This window comes from Coregonus clupeaformis, chromosome 9 (genome assembly GCF_020615455.1).
Source record: "Coregonus clupeaformis isolate EN_2021a chromosome 9, ASM2061545v1, whole genome shotgun sequence".
Classification (NCBI taxonomy): domain Eukaryota; kingdom Metazoa; phylum Chordata; class Actinopteri; order Salmoniformes; family Salmonidae; genus Coregonus; species Coregonus clupeaformis.
The window spans coordinates 10506530-10533467 of record NC_059200.1 but is presented as its reverse complement, the minus strand read 5'-3'; the positions used below and the strand labels follow the sequence as shown (position 1 = coordinate 10533467).

General features: G+C 42.4%; 2 protein-coding genes across 2 annotated transcripts in view; both read right to left on the bottom strand.

Annotated features, from left to right (window-relative positions):
* The window catches only part of stard8 (StAR-related lipid transfer (START) domain containing 8), a 49021-nt gene extending 42420 nt beyond the window's left edge, over window positions 1-6601 (bottom strand). Inside the window, exons 1-2 of the mRNA XM_041885918.2 lie at window positions 6473-6601; window positions 5456-5489 (exon numbers count right to left, since the gene is read on the bottom strand). Coding sequence (XP_041741852.1) covers window positions 5456-5489; window positions 6473-6517 — 79 coding nt within the window. The 5' untranslated portion in view covers window positions 6518-6601. The remainder of the gene's footprint in view (window positions 1-5455; window positions 5490-6472) is intronic.
* A 9202-nt stretch (window positions 6602-15803) lies between these two features.
* On the bottom strand, window positions 15804-22546 carry yipf6 (Yip1 domain family, member 6). The gene is made up of 7 exons (XM_041885917.1): window positions 22467-22546; window positions 22023-22151; window positions 18035-18113; window positions 17674-17716; window positions 17449-17574; window positions 17095-17252; window positions 15804-16835 (listed from the first exon to the last, which is right to left on the bottom strand). Exons 1-7 carry the CDS (start codon window positions 22497-22499, stop codon window positions 16714-16716), a joined length of 690 nt encoding a protein of 229 aa, XP_041741851.1. The 5' UTR covers window positions 22500-22546; the 3' UTR covers window positions 15804-16713.
* Window positions 22547-26938: the final 4392 nt, after the last annotated feature.

Genomic DNA, 26938 nt, shown 5'->3' with positions numbered 1-26938 from the left:
TGGCACTCCTCAGAAAAGCAGTGCCACAGATAGAACAATGAGACAGATATTTCACTGGACGTATAAATGTGAATCATCCGCTTGGCGTTTCCACTCACTACCAAATATGGTAGTGAGAGGAAGCCCAGTGGCCGGCAGTAGGAGAAGATGGAACAAGATGGATGTTGGCCGACGTTCTGCAAATGTTCTCATGAATGAAACATTTTATCTCAATACAGTTTTCTGTTCCCAAAACTAGAATCTGTTTCGAACAGAGTGGACAAAGTGTTGTAGACTTTACCCTTTGCCAAAGTTTTAAACAATTGCGTTGTTTAGAAGGAGTGCAAAGGCGAACTGAGTTATTGCACACACGCACTTCACAGAGTAGGCATTCCAGAACGGAAATATGCAAATGCATGCTAGAACACGCCAATAGGATCTCGCTAGCTCGTGCTTGGCTCTGCCCACCTCCTTGCTTGTTCTGCCCACTATGACTAATTTGTTCCCATTGGAAACGACAGGCTGTGGTCTATCTTTGTTATAAAAATCTTTGGCAGTCCTCCAAAGGAGTATTTCATTTAAATGTTTCAAGGACAAAATTACATGTATTTAAGTGTTTTTGTTGTTGTAGTGGGGACAGTAACATTAGTACTTTCAAATAATTATACTTTAAGGAAAATGTATATATATATAAACAATATATATATATATATATATATATATATATATATATATATATATATATATATATATATATATATATATAACTATTATTATTATTACTTTTTTATGTTTAGCTAACAAATATGATTTTGTCACGACTTCCGCCGAAGTTGGTGCCTCTCCTTGTGCGGGCGGCTATCGGCGGCCGTCGTCACCGGCTTTCTAGCTGCCACCAATCTGCGTTTCTGTTTTTCATTTGTTTTGTCTTGTTTGTACACACCTGGTTCGCATTGTATGATGACTATTTAAAATAAAATAAAAAATTATTGGCCACATGCGCCGAATACAACAGGTGCAGAAATTACAGTGAAATGCTTACTTACAGCCCTTAACCAACAGTGCATTTATTTGTAATAAAAAAGTAAAATAAAACAACAACAAAAAAGTGTTGAGAAAAAAAGAGCAGAAGTAAAATAAAATAACAGTAGGGAGGCTATATATACAGCGGGGTACCGGTGCAGAGTCAATGTGCGGGGGCACCGGCTAGTTGAGGTAGTTCCCTATTTAACCCTCTGGTTCCCACATGGTTTTGTGCGTGTTTGTTCGTTGTGTTGTGTCATACGCTTTTGTGAGCTGGTGTGTTTTCCCTGCGTGGAAATTAGTGTTTGTTTTTTCAGAGTAAAGTACATTGTGTACTCAGTTCTGTGTCCTGCGCCTGACTCTGTCCTACCGCTGCACATTTGACACCCTGACAGAAGCACGCACCTAATATGGAGTCAGCAGGTGCAGCCAGTCCTCCGGTACCCGTGGAGGAGCGCGTCCAGCAGCATACGACGATGCTCCAGAATCTGGGCACTGCAATGGATCGCGTGTTGCAGACCATGGAGCGATAGGAGAGAGGGGATTTTCCCACAACCCCAGCAACTTCAGGTCAACCCACACCGATGTCCACCCCTCCATCACCTGGACCCAGTGGGATTCGGCTCTCGCTCCCGAGGGCATATGATGGGACGGCTGCCGGGTGCCAGGGGTTCCTGCTCCAGGTGGAGCTATACCTGGCGACCATCCACCCGGCTCCCTCGGGATACGAGAGCGTGTCCGCCCTCATCTCCTGTCTGTCTGGGAGAGCGCTTGAGTGGGCCATACCGAATGGGGAGGAATAGACGCAGCGTTGGTTTGCTATGAGGATTTCACCCGCCACTTCCGGGCGGTTTTCGATCATCCACCAGAGGGGAGAGCGGCGGGGGAACGCTTGGTCCACCTCAGACAGGGGAAGAGGAGCGCACAGGACTTCGCACTGGACTTCCGGACCTTGGTGGCCAGCGCGGGATGGAATGAGAGGGCCCTGATCGACCATTACCGGTGTAGTCTACGTGAGGACGTTCGTCGGGAGCTGGCATACAGGGACACCACCCTTACCCTCGACCAGCTGGTGGATCTATCTGTACGGCTGGATAACCTGTTGGCCACCCGCGGACGTGCGGATCAGGGTCTGTCCCTTCCATCCCCAGCACCTCCGACCCTACCCCTATGGAGCTCGGAGGTGCTGCTCCTAGGGTGACCGAAGGGGGGGCCGGTTCCTGCACCAAGTGTGGCCGCAGAGGGCACACTGCTGGTCGGTGCTGGGGAGGTTCCCCAGGGAGTTGAGGCAGCAGGCAGGACACTGGTGGATCATCCCAGGGGAGTAGGCACCTGACTTACCCAGAGCTCCCTGTTGCGCACATGTATGTTTGTATAGAATTTCCTGAGTTTTCCCCGCATTCCCCGCATAAGGTGATTCAGGCGCAGCTGGGAACTTTATTGACAGTTCATTTGCACGTAGATTAGGGATCCCTATTGTTCCTGTTGATGTGCCCTTCCCTGTACATGCCTTAGATAGTCGTCCTTTAGGGTCGGGCTGATTAGGGAGATCACAGCTCCACTATGGATGAAAACACAGGAGGGTCCTGAGGAGAGAATTAGTCTCTTCCTGATCGATTCTCCTGCGTTTCCTGTGGTGTTGGGGCTTCCCTGGTTGGCCGCTCATGACCACACTATTTCGTGGCAACAGAGGGCTCTCAAGGGATGGTCAAGTCAGTGCTCAGGGAGGTGTGTAGGTGTTTCCATAGGTGCAACTACGGTGGAGAGTCCAAACCAGGTCTCCACTACGCACATTCCCCCCGAATATGCCGATTTGGTTCTCGCCAAAGGCGACTCAACTACCACCCCATCGACAGGGGGATTGTGCAATAAATCTCCAGGTAGGCGCAGCACTTCCCAGGATGACCTGTACGTCAAGGCTGAGAAATGTCTGTTCTTCCAACAGTCCGTCTCCTTCCTAGGGTACCGCCTGTCCGTGTCAGGGGTGGAGATGGAGAATGACCGCATTTCAGCCATGTGTAATTGGCAGACTCCAACCACGGTAAAGGAGGTGCAGCGGTTCTTAGGGTTTGCCAACTACTACCAGAGGTTTATCCGGGGCTTTGGTCAGGTAGCGGCTCCCATTACCTCCTTGCTGAAGGGAGCTGTTAGCTGTTGTCAGGGCTCTGAAGGCGTGAAGGCATTGGCTTGAGGGGGCTAAACACCCTTTCCTCATTTGGACTGACCACCGCAATCTGGAGTATATCCGGGCGGTGAGGAGACTGAACCCTCTGCAGGCTAGGTGGGCCATGTTTTCCACCCATGTTGTTTTCACCCTATCCTACAGACCAGGTTCCCAGAACGCTAAGGCAGACACACTGTCCCGGTTGTATGACACAGAGGAGCGGTCCACGGATCCCACTCCCATACTTCTGGCTTCTTGCCTGGTGGCAAGAGCGGGCGTTACGTACGGAGCCCAGTCCCACCCAGTGTCCAGTTGGGCGTCTGTACGTTCCGGTTGATGTCCACGATCGATTGATCTGTTGAGCACACACGTCACCCTCCTCTGGTCATCCTAGCATCGGTCGGACAGTGCACTGTCTTAGTGCGATATACTGGTGGCCCACTTTAGCTAAGGACGTGAGGGTTTATGTTTCCTCCTGCTCGGTGTGTGCCCAGTGCAAGGCACATAGACACCTGCCCAGAAGGAAATTACAACCCCTACCCGTTCCACAATGGCCGTGGTCACACCTATCGATGGACTTCGTGACGGATCTTCCTCCGTCACAAGGTAACACCACTATCCTGGTCGTTATGGATCAGTTTTCTAAGTCCTGCCGTCTCCTTCCTTTGCCCGGTCTCCCTACGGCCCTACAGACTGCGGAGGCTCTGTTTACCTACGTCTTCCGGCACTACGGGGTGCCTGAGGATATAGTGTCTGATCGGGGTCTGGAGGGCTTTCATGGAATGTCTGGGGGTCTCGGTCAGCCTGACCTCAGGTTTTCACCCCAAGAGTAATGGGCAGGTGGAGAGAGTTAACCAGGATGTGGGTAGGTTTCTGCGGTCCTATTGCCAGGACCGGCCGGGGGAGTGGGCGGCTTTCATCCCCTGGGCAGAGATGGCCCAAAACTCCCTCTGCCACTCCTCCACTAACATGTCTCCATTTCAGTGTGTACTAGGTTATCAGCCGGTCCTGACACCGTGGCATCAGAGCCAGATCGAGGCACCTGCGGTGGATGAATGGTTTCGGCAGTGAGGCCCCGGTGTATGCACCGGGGGATCGGGTCTGGCTCTCGACCCGAAACCTGCCCCTTCGCCTGCCCTGCCGGAAGCTGGGTCCGCAGTTTGTGGGGCCATTTAAAGTCCTGAGGAGACTGAACAAGGTATGTTATAGGTTACAGCTTCCCCCTGATTACCGTATTAACCCCTCGTTCCATGTGTCTCTCCTCAGGCCGGTGGTAGCAGGTCCGCTCCAGCAGTCTGAGGTGCGGGAGGTTCCTCCGCCCCCTCTGGACATCGAGGGGGCCCCGGCATATACTGTACAAGCCATCATGGGGGCCTTCAGTACCTCGTGGAGTGGGAGGGGTACGGTCCGGAGGAGAGATGCTGGGTGCCGGTGGAGGACATCCTGGACCCTTCCTTACTGCAGGAATTTCACCGTCTCCACCCGGATTGTCCTGCGCCTCGTCCTCCGGGTCGTCCCCGAGGCCGGTGTCGGCGCGCTGCTGGAGCCACGCGTCGGGGGTACTATCACGGCTTCCGCCGAAGTTGGTGCCTCTCCTTGTGCGGGCGGCTATCGGCGGTCGTCGTCACCGGCTTTTTAGCTGCCACCGATCTGCGTTTCTGTTTTCCATTGGTTTTGTCTTGTTTGTACACACCTGGTTCCCATTGAATGATGATTATTTCCCTATTTAACCCTCTGGTTCCCACATGGTTTTGTGTGTGTTTGTTTGTTGTGTTGTGTCATACGCTTTTGTGAGCTGGTGTGTTTTCCCTGCGTGGAAATTAGTGTTTGTTTTTTCAGAGTAAAGTACGTTGTGTACTCAGTTCTGTGTCCTGCGCCTGACTCCGTCCTACCGCTGCACATTTGACACTCTGACAGATTTAAAAATATGCATTAAGCTGTCTGTAATAGAATAAACATGGCAAAAACAGACATTTGTAAATGCATTTCTATAGCATCCTAAATATGTATTACAACGGTGGGGGAGTGCTATGATGGAGGTGCGGTTGCTTCAAAACAGCGGCCTCTCTCAGTCATGTAGTGTATATATAAATCATTGGCTACTACTTGCAATTTACTTAATACCAGGCTATGTTTTTCTTTGAGAAGACCAGCTGATGGTTATACACTTCTAGATAGAGTAGACAACATGATTAACCAACAACAACAAAAGAGAAACACATATTATGCTCTCAATGCTTTGCTCTTAAATCAATTTTCTCTGAATGATGGTCAGTCTCTTATCCTTACCTGCATTCTTGTAGCCCCATGATGAGGACATCACCTGAAAGAAGGAAAATAGAGCATATCATTTCCATACTTGGAATGTTTCAGATGGAATGTTTGCAGCATCAAGTGCAGTAACTCTTTATTTATTTTCTAACATATGATATGTATTTGAAATGTGTTGTCAATACATTGTTAGAAAACAATATTTAGGTTACAACTTTGTTATATATAGGTCATAGGCCCAACATTCTTGAAGTAAAATTAGACAAATGTAGTAGACTGTGACATTTATTCAACAAAGGATCTACTATTCTATGTAGTTCCAGGTTTATATTATGATCTTACATTTTCGATGATGTCAGAACTTTCTAAAAGGGGCACTATTGGCTCCAAGTGGACGCTTGTGAAAGGCTACTTTTGAATCCCGTTGCTGCGGTAACTCTGGGCTAACACATCCTTGAGCGCATGCTCACTGAGAACAAGCCAGCCTTCACTCCATTCCTACACCCACTCTCAACTGTCTGGAATGTCAGTTACTTTGGGAGTCACATGCTGAACAGACCACTACTATGAAACTGTAGCAAGTTATGAGAACTCTCATATTTTTATGTTTCTTTCTGAACAATAGTATACAACTGTAACTATATACATATATATTTTATAAAAAATAAGTGATGTGTTTCTTATTACAAGGAGTTAGAATGACTTCTTAAAAGCAGACAAATCTTATATAGTAATAATATGTCATTTAACAGACACTTTCATCCAAAGCGACGTACAGTCTTGCGTGCACATTTTTACCTATGGATGGTCCTGGGAATCGAACCCACAATCTTGGCGTTGCAAGCACCATGCTCTACCAACTGAGCCATACAGGACCAAAACACAGTTGGAGTATGATAAATACTTAATTCTACATTTAAAAACTGATTATCTTTATCACATTAATTCGCATCCTTACCGGTACACATTTCAAACAACATTCCAAAATATTTCAACTTTTTAAAACTTTGTTTACATTTAAAAAATCTTACTTACTTTTGCTCTTCCAAACAATGAGCACAAACAGCTGAAGAAGGCCATGTTCAGGTGTCCTATGAAAGGTCCCAGGTCCTGGATCCGGGGTCACAGGGGGGCCAAAGGTGCTGGGTCCTGCATGGCTGTTCAGTGTCCACCACAGCCCAGCGTTTGAGCTGGATCTGGGAGGCAGGATGTCGAGAGGCAGGCTGAGGGACGTGGGCAGGGCTTGGGACAGTAAATCACAGCAGTAGCACAAGCCTGTTCCAAAGGATGCTTTATGCATACCAATGGACTGAAGCACTGGACTCTGGCTCTGGAAAAAAAATGCCCCTCAAAAAACAGCATACAGTTTAATGTAGCTCTGAAACCAATAGATGGCTGGATTCACTGCAGCTTAGGAGGGGCTCGGCATACAGTATCTGTCTCTCTCTCTGTTGGTCAAGAGGGGAAGTACAGTGTATCAGAACTACTGAAGGGATTTCATGACAGTTCTAAACAATTCAAGACCATAATCCTCCCAGCCCCCAGTAATGGAAAATACTAAATTTACTTATTTCAATGATGAGTGAACACATAAACAACTGTTGACTGACATAGAATGCACTAAAGTCCCAATGTGCGAAGGCCAAGGAATGTCCTCTGGAACCATGCTATACCCACGCACTGTGGAAGGCGTGACAACGGAACAATGGACAATATTGTTATATTTCTATGCCCCCATCTCATATACAATACTGTTTGTTCAACTATCCAGGATAGCACACATATTTTGATTAATATTGTCATTCAGGCCTGTTAGGATGAGAGCAAGCATGCCGATCAACATTGTGTCTCAGGCTTACAAGTATCAGAATATTTTGTATTTTTATGGGTTTCCAATATATTAAGTCAACAAAACTCAAAGACTGCAAAATCGGGTGTTTTCATCCCTAACAATAACATAAACGTGGTTACAATGTCATAGAGTCCTCATAGAACACTTGAATTGTATTGCACTATGTGACAACTGCTGATGTAAGTGCTTTATAAAATACATTTGATTGATTTTGAATTGACTGGTGATGTATGGCCTTCAATCAGATGTCTTTCACTCTTGACTACATGCAGAATATAGAACACACGTTTATTGTTTGTTGCCCTATCATAAATGCATAGAGAAGCAATCACCTTGCAGACTGACAAACATAATGCAGAATAAATGGCGAGCTGTCAACAATGACAATAATGGAATTCATCACAGTGCCTTTTGGCAATGCATTTTTCTACACTACATGCATTCATTACGTCTTTGTTTTCATTACACAAACAATATAACATGTGTGTGTGTGTGTTGCTTGCTATAAGAGATAGGCCTAATACAAAAAACCCCATTGGTATTTGAACAGACCTGTACCAGTAAATGTACATGTCCACTCAGAAAAATGACAGTGCTGCCTGAGTGACATTTCTAGAACACTGTTTGTTGAAGACGTTATAAAAGATTCATAAAGGGTGATGTGATAGACAGATACCATAGAAAAGGTGTCTGCTAGGCTGGCAGTTAAGCCTGACCTCTCAACTCGGGGAAAGTGGCAATCTTACCGGCTTTTTCCTCCTCTACAAGAATATCAACCTGTCGTCTGCTGGGCCAAGATAGTTCCTTTTCCAAAGATCCCCCTAAAGCTTTTGTGGACTTAAATAATGGAGGTGAGATGGTGATAGGAAATAACTTCAATTAAGATGCTATATCGTCTCTGTTCTGTTGGTGATGGTCTTCAGTCACATCAAGGACTTAGATGAGTTTCAGATAGGCCTAATAGAGGTTGGCTCTAGTATTTGTGGGTACTTCAATAATTGTGGAGAGAAAAACCCATCCAACTGAAGCATGTTCTGAGCTCTAGACTACACGGAGTACACTTTTTACGTGATGGTTCCATGCGGTCTCTATTAAATTGTAACCAAGTTTATGTTATTGTTGGGGATGAAGAATAATTGATTATTTCTATATTGTGGGGATGGCAACAATATATTAATGGTCATCCACGGTAAAACACTTGACCAGGTGGGGATTACAGTGCCTTCAGAAAGTATTCATACCCCTTGATTTATTCCACATTTTGTTGTGTTCCAGCCTGAATTCAAAACTGATTAAATCGATTTTTTCCACTCACCCATCTACACACAATACCCGATAATGACAAAGTGTAAACATGTTTTTCGAAATGTTTGCAAAGGTATTGAAAATGAAATACAGAAATATCTCATTTACTGTACATACAAAGTATTTGATCCCCTGCTGATTTTGTACGTTTGCCCACTGACAAAGACATGATCAGTCTATAATTTTAATAGTAGGTTTATTTGAACAGTGAGAGACAGAATAACAACAACAAAATCCAGAAAAACGCATGTCAAAAATGTTATCAATTGATTTTAGCATTTTAATGAGGGAAATAAGTATTTGACCCCTCTGCAAAACATGACTTAGTACTTGGTGGCAAAACCATTGTTGGCAATCACAGAGGTCAGATGTTTATTGTAGTTGGCCACCAGGTTTGCACACATCTCAGGAGGGATTTTGTCCCACTCCTCTTTGCAGATCTTCTCCAAGTCATTAAGGTTTCAAGGCTGACGTTTGGCAACTCGAACCTTCAGCTCCCTCCACAGATTTTCTATGGGATTAAGGTCTGGAGACTGGCTAGGCCACTCCAGGACCTTAATGTGCTTCTTCTTGAGCCACTCCTTTGTTGCCTTGGCCGTGTGTTTTGGGTCATTGTCATGCTGGAATACCCATCCACGACCCATTTTCAATGCCCTGGCTGAGGGAGGGAGGTTCTCACCCAAGATTTGACGGTACATGTCCCCGTCCATCGTCCCTTTGATGCAGTGAAGTTGTCCTGTCCCCTTAGCAGAAAAACACCCCCAAAGCATAATGTTTCCACCTCCATGTTTGACGGTGGGGATGGTGTTCTTGGGGTCATAGGCAGCATTCCTCCTCCAAACACGGCGAGTTGAGTTGATGCCAAAGAGCTCGATTTTGGTCTCATCTGACCACAACACTTTCACCCAGTTCTCCTCTGAATCATTCAGATGTTCATTGGCAAACTTCAGACGGCCCTGTATATGTGCGTTCTTGAGCAGGGGGACCTTGTGGGCGCTGCAGGATTTCAGTCCTTCACGGCGTAGTGTGTTACCAATTGTTTTCTTGGTGACTATGGTCCCAGCTGCCTTGAGATCATTGACAAGATCCTCCCGTGTAGTTCTGGGCTGATTCCTCACCATTCTCATGATCATTGCAACTCCACGAGGTGAGATCTTGCATGGAGCCCCAGGCTGAGGGAGATTGACAGTTATTTTGTGTTTCTTCCATTTGCGAATAATCGCTTCAACTGTTGTCACCTTCTCACCAAGCTGCTTGGCGATGGTCTTGTAGCCCATTCCAGCCTTGTGTAGGTCTACAATCTTGTCCCTGACATCCTTGGAGAGCTCTTTGGTCTTGGCCATGGTGGAGAGTTTGGAATCTGATTGATTGATTGCTTCTGTGGACAGGTGTCTTTTATACAGGTAACAAACTGAGATTAGGAGCACTCCCTTTAAGAGTGTGCTCCTAATCTCAGCTCGTTACTTGTATAAAAGACACCTGGGAGCCAGAAATCGTTCTGATTGAGAGGGGGTCAAATACTTATTTCCCTCATTAAAATGCAAATCAATTTATAACATTTTTTACATGCGTTTTTCTGGATTTTTTTGTTGTTATTCTGTCTCTCACTGTTCAAATAAACCTACCATTAAAAGTATAGACTGATCATTTCTTTGTCAGTGGGCAAACGTACAAAATCAGCAGGGGATCAAATACTTTTTTCCCTCACTGTAAGTATTCACACCCCTTTGCTATGACACTCCAAATTGAGCTCAGGTGCATCCAATTTCCTTGAATCATCCTTGAGATGTCACTACAACTTGATTGGAGTCCACCTGTAGCCAATTAAATTGCTTGGACATGATTTAGAAAGAAACACACCGCAGTTGACAGTGCAAGTCAGAGCAGAAACTATACCATGAAGTCCAAGGAACTGTCCGTAGATCTCCGAGATAGAATTATGATGAGGCATACAGTAACCCTTGACTTATTCCACATTTTGTTGTGTTACAGCCTGAATTCTAAATTGAATACATAATTGTTTTTTTTCTCACCCATCTACACATAATACCGCATAATGACAAAGTGAAAACATGTTTTTAGACATTTTAGCAAGTTTATAGAAAATTAAATACAGACATATCTCATTTACATAAGTATTCACACCCCAGAGTCAATACTTTGTAGAAGCACCTTTGGCAGTGATTACAGCAGTGAGCCTTTCTGGGTAAGTCTCGAAGAGCTTTCCATACCTGGATTGCACAATATTTGCCCATTATTATTTTCAAAATTCTTCACGCTCTGTCAAATTGGTTGTTGATCATTGCTAGACAACCATTTTTAGGTCTTACCATAGATTTTCAAGTAGATTTAAATCAAAACTGTAACTCGGCCACTCAGGAACATTCACTGTCCTCTTGGTAAGCAACTCCAGTGTAGATTTGGCCATGTGTTTTAGATTATTGTCCTGCTGAAAGGTGAATTTATCTCCCAGTGTCTTGTGGAAAACAGACTGAACCAGGTTTTCCTCTAGGATTTTGCCTGTGCTTAGCTCCATTCCGTTGATTTTTTATCCTGAAAAACTCCCCAGTCCTTAACTATTACAAGCATACCCATAACATGATGCAGCCTCCACTATGCTTGAAAATCTGGAGAGTGGTGTTCAGTAATGTGTTGTATTGGATTTGCCCCAAACATAACACTTTGTATTCAGTACAAAAAGTTAATTGCTTTGCCATATTTTTTGCCGTATTACTTTAATGTCTTGTTGCAAACAGGATGCATGTCGTGGAATATTATTATTCTGTACAGGCTTCCTTTTTTTTACTCTGTCAATTAGGTTTCAGATTGATCCAGTGAAACATTGCAATACTGGACTATTTTGTATCAAGTCTGCCCAAATGTGCCAAATTGGTCAATTGATACATTTTCAAGTACATAACTATAGAGAACATACAAAAATGATATGGTAATACAAAATGTAAGTTTACACACTTCCAGGAATGTCATACATGATGGATCATTAGCTTATACACTAACTGTCACACATCTAGATGGCCGGGCGGGGTGGGTGTGGAGCCAGAGACAGCAGGCGTTCAAACTGTAGAACCCAGTTCCTACATTTGAATATAAAAATTGATTTTATCAAACAAAGGTATGCTACATTTTATCTCTGGGTCCCTTAGGATGACAAATCAGAGCAAGATTACTGAATGTAAGTACATTATTTACCTTCAGAGGTGAATGTATCAAACCAGTTGCCATGATACGCTTTTTGTTGTTGTGCACGCTCCTAAAACAATACCATGGTATTGTTTCACTGTAATAGCTACTGTAAATTGGACAATGCAGTTAGATTAACAAGAATTTAAGCTTTCTGCCCATATAAGACATGCCTATGTCCTTGAAAGTTTGCTGTTACTTACAACAGTCATGCTAATCACATTAGCGCACATTAGCTCAACCGTCCCGTATACGGGACACCGATCCCGTAGAGGTTAAACACTATTATTGCACACAGAGTGAATCCATGCAACTTATTATGTGACTTAAGCACATTTTTACTCCTGAATGTATTTAGGCTACCATACTTATTGACTCAAGACATTTCAGCTTTTACTTTTGTATTAATTTGTAATAATTTCGATAAACATGAATCCATTTTGATATTATGGGGTATTGTGTGTAGGCCAGTGACCAAAAAATCTACATTTAATCAATTTTAAATTCAGGCCGTAACACAACAAAATGTGGAAAAAGTAAAGGGGTGTGAATACTTCCTGACAGCACTATATATCTGGGGAAGGGTATACAATTATTTCTAGAGTGTTGAAAGTTTCCAAGAGCACAGTGGTCTCCATCATTGGGGAATTGAAAAAAAATATGGAACTACCCAGACTCTGCTTAGAGCTGGCCGTCCGACCAAATTGAGCAACCAGGCAAGAAGGACCTTGGCAGTGGCATATATTCATGGATGCCAAGGGAAGCCAGGCTTCCCCAAAAACAAATCCTAGAAAAAAAAGAACATATACAATTATTTATCCTCTTTCGTCTCTCTGTGTTTCATAATTGTCCTTCAATTCACAAGAGACTGAATGTATCTCACCGGAGAAAGTATCAGAGCGAGCGAAACACCACCCCTCTGTCTCTGTATGTGTTGGCCATTTATCTGATGCTGTCTGGTCAAAAAGAGTATGACATTGTTGCCGCTTGTAGCATTGAATGCAAGGGAAGAAACCCAGCGAGCATTTGGCCTCCCTTGATAAAAAAGTATAAAATAATAGCCAATCAGCATTGAGCGAAATTGAGTGAGCTCAACTGTGAATGGTCCTGGGGCACCAAAAAAAAGTGTCAAGGGACGCCAGTTTGGATTTGGCTTCTCTCCATAGAAAAAGTGTCTGCTAGGCTGGCAGTTAAGCCTGACCTCTCGACTCGGGGGAAGTGGCAATCTTACTGGCTTTTTTCTCCTCTACAAGAATATGAAACTGTCACCTGGGCCAAGATAGTTCCTTTTCCAAAGATCCCTCTAAAGCTTTGTGGACTGAAATAATGGTGGTGAGATGATGGGAGATAACTTAAATTAAGATCCTTTAGTGAGATCTATATCATCTCTGTTCTGTTGGTGATGGGGTCAGTCCCATCAAGTACTTAGATGAGTTTCAGATAGGCCTAATAGAGGGTGGCTCTGGTATTTGTGGGAACAATAACTGTGGAGAGAAAAACCCATCCAAGTGAAGCATGTTCTGAGCTCTAGACAACACTGAGTGCAATTTCTACGTTATTGTGTTTTATATCATGAAAAGCCACTCCTTGCTTGAGGGATATCCCACACCTTATTATAAAATACAACAAGTGGATGAAAATATGCATTCATGGGACTACTCACCGTAATTTAGCACCATGTAGCCTAAGTAGCTTCAGAAAAACTATTAATTTGAAAGGAAAGGGAACATGCATTTTCTTCCCGTTAGTTATTATTATAGGTTTACAGTGTTATATAAGTACAAACATCATGATGGAAGCAGACACATTTGCATTGCTTGAGGTTTTGAAAGTGCTATGATTTTCAGAGGAAATAATCTCTAGAAGTGCTTTATTTAAACAGAATACAAATGTAAATGAGGTTTCAGTGCGGGTATTTGGGAAGGTTATATTCCCAATAAATGATTTCTCTTCACACGCATGCCTTGAGTCAACAGTCAGGAGCTACACATAAGCTGGCAAACTAACCCATAACAATCAGATGCTTCTGATAGGCTATCAAACTAATTAAAATATAATTTCAGTTTAACTGCTGCTGGTCCGGAGTTCTTCTTGCATAATATTGGAGTTATATTGCTAGTTACAGAAGAAATGTGTATACGAAGGACTTTTATTCCTCCAAATCCCTATATATTTAAAAATTTCAAAGACAGAAACACCATCTTTCCCACTTAGCTTCTGATTCCATCATATCAATGTCTTTAAGACAGGAATCCATCTGCATAATGCCTCTTAATTTAAAGGGAAAAGTCCATTTATCAACATCAACTTACTTTTATTTATTAACTTTTGCCTGCTCATAGTTGTTTAAAATCACTAGAGGCCGATTCAGACTTAGGAAGTTACGCCTTTTCTATGCATTTCTCAGTATTTAGGTATTCAGATTTACCTTATTCAGTCGCGTTTACACGCTCGGCAGGTGTGGCTACCGTGCACTCTCTGAATACATTTAATTCACCTGCTGAAAACACGCACACTTGCTGGCCAACAGATTTTCTGGCTGAGTTTTCATTCGATATGGTTTTCAGTACATTTATCTTAAGCCATCTCTTTAAATATTTAGTACCTTTAATTATAATTTTATCGACACACTCAATAGAATACACAGAGAGAACGGGTTCAGAATATATGGATCAATGAAAGAATGCCATCTATGCATCTTCGTCTCCGTTTCAGCTGGTAGATACACATAAAATATATTGATGATAAAAAAATAGTGGTTTGATTCATCCTGAAAGTTGTCAACTTCAAGTTCAATCCATGAAATATTGGAAGGTGGGAAAAAAAAGTGTACAATAGGGGTTGAACAACAGTCCTATAAATATACCCTAATTCTCACTAATCATGGAACTGTATAACAACGCTCCAGTCGTCGTGAACCGTGCGCCAGGCTCCAGGTTTAACCTACTACTTGTGAAGAGTTCCATAATGATTCAAATAGGCTACATGTCACAAATTATTGCACAACGTTAGCCTATATTGATCCACTAATGCTAGCGGCCCTAACGAACAACTTCCACGGACATGACAGAGGAAAGAAAGATCAACGGAATGGAATGATGCTAAATGTATTTTATAGCTATTTACAGCCTACTTCCCTGTGGAAAAGGGGCCACAATTCATGTCATGTTGATATGGTTTTCAGTTTGCTTCCATATTGCTGCTTTCACATTCGTCTCCAGGGATCATAAGGAAAAATCATCTATGTGTATTTACAATCCCCTTCTCCAAAATGGATTACTCCTTTACCTAGCTCTTATTCATTTATAAATTACAGTGCACGGAAATGCTGTTATTTCTATTGGAAAAAATAGATGCTTTTTCCATTTGGAACTGGTAGGTTCCCTAGACCTTATTCATGGTTTCCTCACACATAAAGGGGATGGAATTAAGTTGAGGTCAGAATAGACACACCTCCGCCATACCTTCATTTATTCGATCTCCTCCCGAAACCAATAGCAGGTGAATAACAAGCTATTCTCATGCTTAAATTCAAGGTCAGAATATGCATAGAGAAAAGTGCATAAAATGGGAATTATGTTCCATTTAGACATGCTTAAATCAAGTTGGAATCGGGCCCGATGCACACCAGATAATGTAATCAGTGTTTCCGGATGATAGACTATAAATCATAAAAACCTTTGTTTTCATTTGTTGACTTTGCAGTATTACTGGAGAAGATTAATTTAATTGTGGATTTTCTCTTTAAGTGTGATTCTGGCCAAAATGAGCTCAGAAGGACCAACAGCAAATTTCAAGTAGTACATGGCAGGGTCATTGTCCCCATGTACAATACATTTGATGATAAAATAACTAAAACTGTGAACTTAAGGTGTACTTTCTGTGACTCATGATTCACAGAGACTTTGACTGGCATCTGAACAACAGAAAAACAACAGATTTTGTACCATATTACAGAACCAAATAAAAATATAAATAAAAACAATTATAGAAACAAATAGGAATGAGTCAGGTTTTGGAGGGTACCATTGTTTTTCCCCCACAGCGTTTCTGTTTTAATAGAATAACATTCAATTATTGAGAGAGAACAGGAAATGTATAAATATATATATTAACATAACTTTCCCAAGGAAAAATTAATTTGAAAGAAAAAAGTAGAAAATGTACACTACAGCCACCTACATCATTTTTAGGTTGCTCATATGAAAATCGAGCAACACTGCCACCTACTATCTGCGGATAATCAAATCCTACCTTCTGAATAAGATAATAATACTTGAAAACAATTAACTTATTCCTAAATAAAACAGAAACCTTCCAAGCAATGTTTGAGTGATAGGGCATATGCAGTAGCCTGTAGTGAGGCACAGTGTACATACTGGCATCACATATTCATCAGTGGGATAGGTAAATGGCAATAGACCATGAAACATACAATATAGATTTCATGGTCCCCTTTGTTCCTGCTAGACTACATGTTATGATGAATTATTAATATCACAGTGAGGAATGTGCTTAGTGTAGGAACCTTAGTTGGAATTGTAAGATAATTTACAAGGCAGGAAACAATTGAGATAAGTTATCTCTTCATGTGAGACACAGAGAGCTTGTTAAATCAAGCAGATAGGCTTTTCTGACATCCTTATAGGGACTCACTTTGACTTTTGTTCATTGTACTCTATTTCTTAGCTAAGCTTAGCAATAATAGAGACACAAAAAAGAGAAAGAGGCAAAGCATTGTGCACTATGGTCAATATCTCATTTTCCTTGTTGCGCCAAAGGAACATGCACAATGTTTTCCACCAAAAGTACTCCCAACACTCCACAGTCCTCAGCTTTCACAAATGGCAAGGTGTTGATTTGTATCTTTCTATTCCAAAAGGATTGTGTTAAGTTCAGTTTAGAGATAAGTCCACTGTTACGCGGACGGTGAGAACGTGAGAATCATCCATCCAATGACAAAGTAAAAGAGGAAGACGGGATACACCACCAAAGCTTTGCGATTGGGAGGCTGGCTATCTGCTAAGAAAGCTGTAGAAGCTGGGGGGAAAACATATACATACATACACTCATGAGTTATCAGTGACTTGTTTTATGATAAGATTAGACTTAAAATGTAGTACTAATGTTATGAGGAACATTATAAGTTGAATCTTTATGCAACAGCTCTACCTACTGGAAGTCAGTATGACTGCAAACAGTGAATGTGTTTGTAGAGGTGTGTTTGCACCAATAAACATAGCCAACCACATTTAAAAAGAAAATATAATTGTCTCCTTATGAAAAGGACGTTCCTTACCAAACGTGGACCAACTGAATGATGCTGTGACCACAATTAGTCGGACGATGAAGCTGACCGTCCCAGACCCACCCAGCAGCACTAGCCTACAGACAACCATTGCCACAGTCAGAGGCATAATGCAGTAGCCTAGCACACACAGGCTCTGGAAAAAAGATCTAGAGAGGGAGGGAAAACAGGCATTGTTAAACAAGGTTTCAATGAATTAATTAAAATTAACTTAAGGAACTAATCATATTACATTATTTGCAAATTTAAATGCCCTCATGTCAATATTTTTAATATTGAATCATTTCACTATAATGATTGGAAGCCAGCTAGAAAGTTGGGCAGTTGGAAATGACAGACACATACATGGTGCCTCCCAACAGCTTGGAGTTCAGTGTGATGATGACAGATCCAAACCAGATGATCACAAACACCTCCGCGAACTGGGGCCCTCCGTCATCCTTACTGTCAACTGAACCCCCCTGCAGCATCCTAAAAAACAGGAAGGAAACATTATCAATCCATAGCTCATCTTTCTCAAAGAGTGTTAGCAGTCATATTCTGGTACTACATTGAAACATGAATACTCACAGAGCCAGTGTCACGCAGAGCAATAATGGGCCCCACAAGTCCCCTGGAAAAGACGACGAAGTAAACACAATATTCCTTCTAGAACATCAAACACACTTAGCATCCTCACATTTCCCTAGGTAGTATTGGAGAAAGTTAAAATAATATTATTAAAACACCTGGCACATTTTGTTTGCCAGATTTTCCTAGGTACTATTACAAATGTAATTGTATATAATGTTTGTCATTTCATTATGCTGTTATCCTTGTACACGTTGGATAAATATATGACTAAGTTAGATACAGCTATGTCACACCACCTGTTCTTTGTGTTCGAATAGTATAAAAGATTAATTCATCTTTCAAAGTACACAGTACTCACAGTCTCTCAGTAGCGCTGAACTCTTCTTAGGATACATCACATGAACAAACTTTTTCCCCACTGCTTTCAGATCTCGCAACTAAATGAGACATGAGGGAGATTTTAGAAGAGGTTTTAAAATACTATGTATCAGGGAAGGGCCAAATTAAAGGTGTTGTTAAAGGCCCAATGCAGACGTTTTTATATCAATATCAAATCATTTCCAGGTGCAAATTACAGTGAGGGAAAAAGGTATTTGATCCCCTGCTGATTTTGTACATTTGCCCACTGACAAAGAAATGATCTGTCTATGATTTTAATGGTAGGTTTATTTGAACAGTGAGAGACAGAATAACAACAAATAAATCCAGAAAAACGCATGTAAAAAATGTTATAAATTGATTTGCATTTTATAAGTATTTGACCCCCTCTCAATCAGAAAGATTTCTGGCTCCCAGGTGTCTTTTATACAGGTAACGAGCAGAGATTAGGAGCACACTTAAAAGGGAGTGCTCCTAATCTCAGCTTGTTACCTGTATAAAAGACCTGCCCACAGAAGCAATCAATCAATCAGATTCCAAACTCTCCACCATGGCCAAGACCAAAGAGCTCTGCAAGGATGTCAGGGACAAGATTGTAGACCTACACAAGGTTGGAATGGGCTATAAGACCATCGTCAAGCAGCTTGGTGAGAAGGTGACAACAGTTGGTGCGATTATTCGCAAATGGAAGAAACACAAAATAACTGTCAATCTCCCTCGGCCTGGGGCTCCATGCAAGATCTCACCTCGTGGAGTTGCAATGATCATGAGAACGGTGAGGAATCAGCCCAGAACTACACGGGAGGATCTTGTCAATGATCTCAAGCCAGCTGGGACCATAGTCACCAAGACAACAATTGGTAACACACTACGCCGTGAAGGACTGAAATCCTGCAGCGCCCGCAAGGTCCCCCTGCTCAAGAAAGCACATATACAGGCCCGTCTGACGTTTGCCAATGAACATCTGAATGATTCAGAGGAGAACTGGGTGAAAGTGTTGTGGTCAGATGAGACCAAAATGGAGCTCTTTGGCATCAACTCAACTCGCCGTGTTTGGAGGCGGAGGAATGCTGCCTATGACCCCAAGAACACCATCCCCACCGTCAAACATGGAGGTGGAAACATTATGCTAAGGGAGTGTTTTTCTGCTAAGGGGACAGGACAACTTCACTGCATCAAAGGGACGACGGACGGGGCCATGTACCGTCAAATCTTGGGTGAGAACCTCCCTCCCTCAGCCAAGGCATTGAAAATGGGTCGTGGATGGGTATTCCAGCATGACAATGACCCAAAACACAAGGCCAAGGCAACAAAGGAGTGGCTCAAGAAGAAGCACATTAAGGTCCTGGAGTGGCCTAGCCAGTCTCCAGACCTTAATCCCATAAATCTGTGGAGGGAGCTGAAGGTTTGAGTTGCCAAACGTCAGCCTCGAAACCTTAATGACTTGGAGAAGATCTGCAAAGAGGAGTGGGACAAAATCCCTCCTGAGATGTGTGCAAACCTGGTGGCCAACTTAAAGAAACGTCTGACCTCTGTGATTGCCAACAAGGGTTTTGCCACCAAGTACTAAGTCATGTTTTGCAGAGGGGTCAAATACTTATTTCCCTCATTAAAATGCAAATCAATTTATAACATTTTTGACATGCGTTTTTCTGGATTTTTTTTATTTTATTCTGTCTCTCTAATCAAATAAACCTACCATTAAAATTATAGACTGATCATGTCTTTGTCAGTGGGCAAATGTACAAAATCAGCAGGGGATCAAATACTTTTCCCCCCTCACTAAGTACCTTACTGTAATAGATTTCCATTCAAATGGGCAAAAATAGCTTTTTAGCAAAAAACTATTTCTCAAGCAAGAATAGGACTGTCTGGGAGAGGTCTGAGTGGGAGGGGAAAACTGAAAACTATCCGTTATTGGCAGAGAAGTTTGGAACGCTCTTTGTTATTGGTCTATTATCCAACGGGTGGGTCTAATCCTGAATGCTGATTGGCTAAAAGTGCATTCCAGCCGGTGTCTATTCCACAAGTTACCACCGGCTAAATCTATGATGTTAAAATGCCTATTTACTCTGTTCCATCTGACTGCACAATCCACTGTCTCATCAGCCCAGCCGGGCACTTTATAAACTTGATCTCCACTATAAAAAGCATCTAGACATTATCTCACATTTCTTTTAGACTAACATTTAGTTTGCAAGAGCGTATATTTGTATAAACCTTGCATTCTGTCTCTCTGACATTTGCAACATTGTTTAAATATTCAAATTTGATCTCCAGCTGTCCCATAGTAATGAACGTGTCGGGAGTCGGGACGAGACAGGCGGCGTTTCTCAGCCAGTCAAAATCCTCATTTTTATGGATATATACAAAGAAATGTTAATTGAAAAAAGGTCAAGAAACGAAGTGCCGCTAGTTTGCAGTCTTTCCAGCTTCAGTTTGAAGTGATTGCATTAGCTGTGTTGTTGGCTAACTCCTCTGAACAACAATGTCCTGACGAGTGAGCACAATTTCTATGCCAGGCGAAATCACGCCTCATTAGCTCATTGTTATGGATGTGTCCAAATAAATGCCACTAGAAAACAGCTTAAACAAATGCGGCTACTTTGCTGTTATTCTGGCTGCACTTTTTGACGTGACTGTAAGTTAGCCGTAGTTGGCTAGCTAGTAAGCAAGGGATAAGAACGTTGCCAGCCAGTATGGCAATGGAACATTTAGAACGAACGACTGGGTCGCGTCCATTGATACAGAACAAAAAGACTGAACGCCTGGGTCGTGTCTCTGGCAACCGAACCGATAGAACGAACGACCAGCCATAAACTTCATCTCCACTGCAAAAAAGAGTCAAGACATTATTTCCCCATGCTTCTTGCCTAGCATTTGGTTTGGTATAACGGAGGTTAATATAAGCCTCTCTGTGTGCCCATCTGACCTGTGAAACATGTTGCAGTTTATTTTTGCAGTCTCCACCATGCCATGCAAATGACCGTGACGAGACTGGGAGCTTCTATGATACAAGATCATTAATTTATCAGGATCATTATAATGGATATATCCAAAGAAATGGCAATATAGAAACGAAGGTAAAACAAAAGAAAATGCACATAGCTTGCTGTCATTTCAGTTACTTGATGTGATTGTGTGTAGTTGGCTAGCTCGCTAGCTAGCTAGCTAGCTAGCTAGCTAGCTAGCTAGCAAAGGAGGAGTAACGTCGTTTGCCTAGCTATCCTTCATAACTAACGTTAATGTTATATTATTGACTTGACAATCTGCTGGTTTTTGCTTATTTATACATTATTTTATTAAGTTCTTGTTGCCTATTTATACATTATTTATTAAATCATTATTTATTGAAGTTCTTGTCTCTCGTCATCTTTGAAGCTCTGCTAGCTAGCTACATGCCAATGATTTGTTTAGCATAGAAACTTGGAATGAACAGAATGAACGACTGGGTCAAAACATCCCAAAATAATTCATGACCAGCCTGTTTGGTTAGCAACTTCAGAACTAACAACTGGTTTTTGCCCCGACTATATCGTCTGGTGGAAGGTTAAAATAAAACGAATTTACTCATTAAAATAACCTTAATGAAAACATGTCGTTAATCTTTTTAAAATGTTGGCAAACATTTTATAAAAGCAATAAGGACCTAAAAGGGATTTATCACACGATAATCCCCTGGTTCTCATGTTTTATTGCTTAATTAACCTATTTTCCGCATGGTGACGTCACCATGGAAAGCCAAAACTCCCGCCCATGCAAACCTGCTGATTAAAAAGGTCCTATGTAGATTGTATTTTCAACCAGCAACTATCAGGAAATAACACTGATCAAATTCTTTCACACTTTTACAGTGTTAGTTTCATCAGCTGTTGTACAATATGATATAAAACACAGAAGAATCACATTTTTTTTATTGAAATAGGCCTTTAAAGATTCGAGTATGTGCACAAAAAGGGAAATCTTACTATGGTGTCTTTGACAGGTTCATCCAGTGTGGAGTATTCGTTGTCCTGACTCGGGGTTCCAACAGGGACATTGATCTCCCCCTCAACAGGGATGTCCCCTGAAATGGACACATCTGACAGACCTGCAAACTGGAGATAGAAACACAGGTACAAAGAAATTAGATATTTGGCTATCAATAATGACAACCGATGACTTTAAAGAACTAAACAATTCTCCCTCCAGGTTTTGGAAGCCATTGAGTACTTTTGTATGGACAGTGACTTTTCTGAACATACAACAATGTTAATACTGCAAGCTTTTTCCTTTCCATGGAGTGTTGGTCAACACCCACGTTGACATTCCCTCATCTGTATTTAATATTAACACCACGCTTACAATAACATTCATGTATACTATGCAAATGTTATATACACGAATAGTTACGTTATGTGCTTTCTTCTTACCATCGGTTTACTTGACTCAGCCACTTCTGCCATTTTCTCTGTCCACACGGATATGAAACGTCATCCAAATGTTTGACCAGGATGTCACGTGACTAATGCTGCGTTCATAACGAAGTGGGAAGGTGGTATTTACCAGTAGTGAAGTCGTAAATACCAGTTGGGAAGTTTCCACATGCTAACGTTTTAGCATTTGTGGCACAAATCCCATTCAAATCATGGGACCGATATTAGCATTTTTCGCACATCATGTCCAAATCTTCCGAAAGTATCTCAAATTGATTGTGAAGCTCAATAAAGTCATTCAAAAATCATGAAAAAACTATTATTGCACACAGAGTGAGTCCATGCAACTTATTATGTGACTTATTGACTCAAGACATTTCAGCTTTTCATTTTTTAGTCTGGTGTACTAACGAGTCAAACTTACTAATACAGAAAGACTGAGAGAAACTATGTATTATTGTTATGTGATTGCTGTATATAAAAGTACCATGTATGTGAAATGTATATGTAAAATGTATGTATATGTAGCAGAAAAGCTGTAAAAACCCCAAAAGATATGTGTCTTCCGAAGGTGGTGGATGGATAAAAAAATAAAATAAGCTGAGAGAAACTCCTGGCGCATAGGCATTGGCTTAATCGGCTTAATCTACCAACCAATCATCTCCCACAACAACTTCCCCCTAACCCTACCCGTACGCTAGCACACCACAAGCACAAATACTTTACTTAGTAAGGTCACTCCCATAGAATTCTATGGTCACTCCCACTAAGGCCACCTTTGAATCGTTGATGTACCAGGCTTACAGTATATGCACTGTTCACAATAGAGATTCTGTAAAAACACGCCACTTTGATACAGCTACAATTTTTTCATAGCAGGTTAGGATAATTAATGTAGCAGGTTAGGAGAATTAGGTTAAGGTTAGAAAAGGGGTTAGGCTTAGTGAAAATGCTCTGGTAACCTGCTCTCCTATGAAAAGTTACTTGTATCGAAGTGCCGTGTTTTTAGTGAGTCCTGTGCGCAATAGCCTGTCCACAAGGTTAGTAGTAAATACCACCTTCCCACGTCGTTATGAATGCAGCATTAATAACCAAAGTTACAGGCTGGAGAGAAAAAAAGCAGACATAGTAGACACATTTTTATGTTTGCATGATCTCCAGAATTTCAAAGATTAGCACTTATTCAAAAGGAATATATTCCGGTTAGGATGCAATACTGGTATAAACAGTGACTGATGCAAATAATCACTGAGCTATATAATTGAGCAATAAGGCCAGAGGAGGTGTGATTTTTTGGCCAATATACCACGGTTAAGGGCTATTCTTATGCATGATGCAACACTGAGTTCCTGGATACAGCCCTTAGCCATGGTATATTATTGGAAATATACCATAAACCCCCAAAGGTGCCTTATTGCTATTATAAACTGTTTACCAACATAATTAGAACTGTAAACAAGTAATTTTACATCATACCCATGGTATATTGTCTGATATTATACCTTGGCTTTCAGCCAATCAGCATCCAGGACCTAAACTACCGGGTTCATTATGAGGGGATTTCGATTCATCTGGCCCAGGCGCCCGGGTAGACGTGTTTTGCACGGGGTGAAAGTTGATAGCATTCGTTTTGGAACCTGGCTGCCTCCCAGGCATGAGCCAGGTGCCCCGTTCAAAGCCCACTGAGAAGCCGGCTCCAAACAAAAAAGTGCCGTAAGTAAGCACATGGAGTAATGAGTAAGATTCTGTGTTTTCATATGTAAAAGTGATTGCTTTGATAAGGAGTATTTCTGTCTGTAATAAAGTTGTTTTGTTGGGAAAAACTCATTCTAATTGGCTGGGCCTGGCTCCCCAGTGGGTGGGCCTGGCTGCTAAGTAGGTGGGCATATGCCCTCCTAGGCCCACCCATGGCTGCACCCCTGCCCAGTCATGTGAAATCCATAGATTAGGGCCAAATGAATTTATTTAAATTGACTGATTTCCTTATATGAACTGTAATTCAGTAAAATCTTAGAAATTGTTGCATTTATATATTTTTGTTCAGTATATTTTGAAAATTCAAACATATATTTTATGGAAAAGAGATGTTGTATGTTTCTGGATGATGCCATGCTGCCTTGTTGACAACATGACCGAGCAGTGCAGATTACTGTTCGATTTGAGAAGGGTTCTCTTCCCTCACCGCTTTTGCCTGTTCAAGTCAAGGGCCATAGACCGGTGCCTCTTGGCTCAGCATAATCGAATCTGCCAATTATCAAATAAAATCAAATTTGCTTGGTTGCGTACATATAATTTGCATATGTTATCGCGAGTGTAGTGAAATGCTTACGTTCCTATCTCCAACAGTGCAGTAACACCTAACAACACAATACACGCAAATACAAAAAAATTAAAATAAAGGAATTTAGAAATATAGAAAAATTAGAAGGAGCAATGTCATAGTCCGGAGTATAAATATATATGTATATGCTGGTGTGTATAGACATTATGGATTTTTTAAATAGAAAATGTGTGTACAGCAGCAGTCAATAATAATGCTACATTCATATCCTATTGGGAAGGTGGTAATTACTTGTTGTGAACTTGTAAATACCAGTTGGATGTATTTACTTTATTTGAACTCGTTGAGAAACGCTGATTGGCTAATGGCCAACAAGCTGCGTCAACCATACACTAAAGTTACAGCTATTATGCTTTAAAAAAAATGTCATGTTCAAAAACCATATTAATAGACTGTTTTGCTAGAACAGAATGGAATGTGTTCCGGGATTCTTCCGATGGCATTGAGGAGTACACCACATCAGTCACTGGCTGCATCAATAAGTGCATAGATGACGTCGTCCCCACAGTGACCGTACGTACATACCCCAACCACTACCTCCCGAGTGGCGCAGTGGTCTAAGGCACTGCATCGCAGTGCTAGCTGTGCCACTAGAGATCCTGGTTTGAATCCAGGCTCTGTCGTAGCCGGCCGCGACCAGGAGACCCATGGGGCGGCGCACAATTGGCCCAGTGTCGTCCAGGGTAGGGGAGGGAATGGCCGGCAGGGATGTTGATAGTTTGCAATGCCAGGGTTGTGGGTTCGATTCCCACGGGGGGCCAGTATGAAAAAAAAAAAAATTATGTATGCACTCACTAACTGTAAGTTGCTCTGGATAAGAGTGTCTGCTAAATGACGTAAATGTAATGGATACAGGCAACATCTGCACTGAGCTAAAGGGTAGAGCTGCTGCTTTCAAAGAGCCCGGACGCTTATAATAAATCCTGCTATGCCCTCCGACGAACCATCGAATAGGCAAAGCGACAATATTGGACTAAGATTGAATTGTACTACACCGGCTCTGACGCTCATCGGCAGGGCTTGCAAACTATTACGCTGATCAACTGGCAAGGGTCTTCACTGACATTTTCAACTTGTCCCTGGCTGAGTCTGTAATACCAATATGTTTCAAGCAGACCACCATAGTCCCTGTGCCCAAGAACACTAAGGTAACCTGCCTAAATGACTACTGACCCGTAGCATTCACGTCTGTAGCCATGAAGTGCTTTGAAAGGCTGGTCATGGCTCACATAAACACCATTATTACAGAAACCCTAGACCCACTCCAATTTGCATACCGCCCCAACAGATCCACAGATATTGCACTCCACACTGCCTTTTCCCACCTGGATAAAAGGAACACCTACGTGAGAATGCTATTAATTGACTACAGCTAAGCATTCAACACCTTAGTGCCCTCAAAGCTCATCACTAAGCTAAGGACCCTGGGACTAAACACCTCCCTCTGCAACTGGATCCTGGACTTCCTGACCGGCCTCCCCCAGGTGGTAAGGGTAGGTAATAACACATCTGCCACGCTGATCCTCAACACTGGGGCCCCTCAGGGGTGCGTGCTCAGTCCCCTCCTGTACTCCCTGTTCACCCATGACTGCATTGCCAAGCACGACTCCAACACCATCATTAAGTTTGCCGACGACATAACAGTGGTAGGCCTGATCGCCGACAACGATGAGACAGCCTATAGGGAGGAGGTCAGAGACCTGGCCGTGTGGTGCCAGGATAACAACCTCTACCTCAACGTGATCAAGACAAAGGAGAGGATTGTGGACTACAGGAAAAGGAGGACCGAGCACGCCCCCATTCTCATCAACGGGGCTGTAGTGGAGCAGGTTGAGAGCTTCAAGTTCCTTGGTGTCCACATCACCAGATAATTATCATGGTCCAAACACACCAAGACAGTCATGAAGAGGGCACGACAAAGCCTATTCCCCCTCAGGAGACTGAAAAGATTTGGGATGGGTCCTCAGATCCTCAAAAGGTTCTACAGCTGCACCATCGAGAGCATCCTGACTGGTTGCATCACCGGCTGGTATGGCAACTGCTCGGCCTCCGACCGCAAGGCACTACAGAGGGTAGTGTGTACAGCCCAGTACATCACTGGGCCAAGCTTCCGGCCATCCAGGACCTC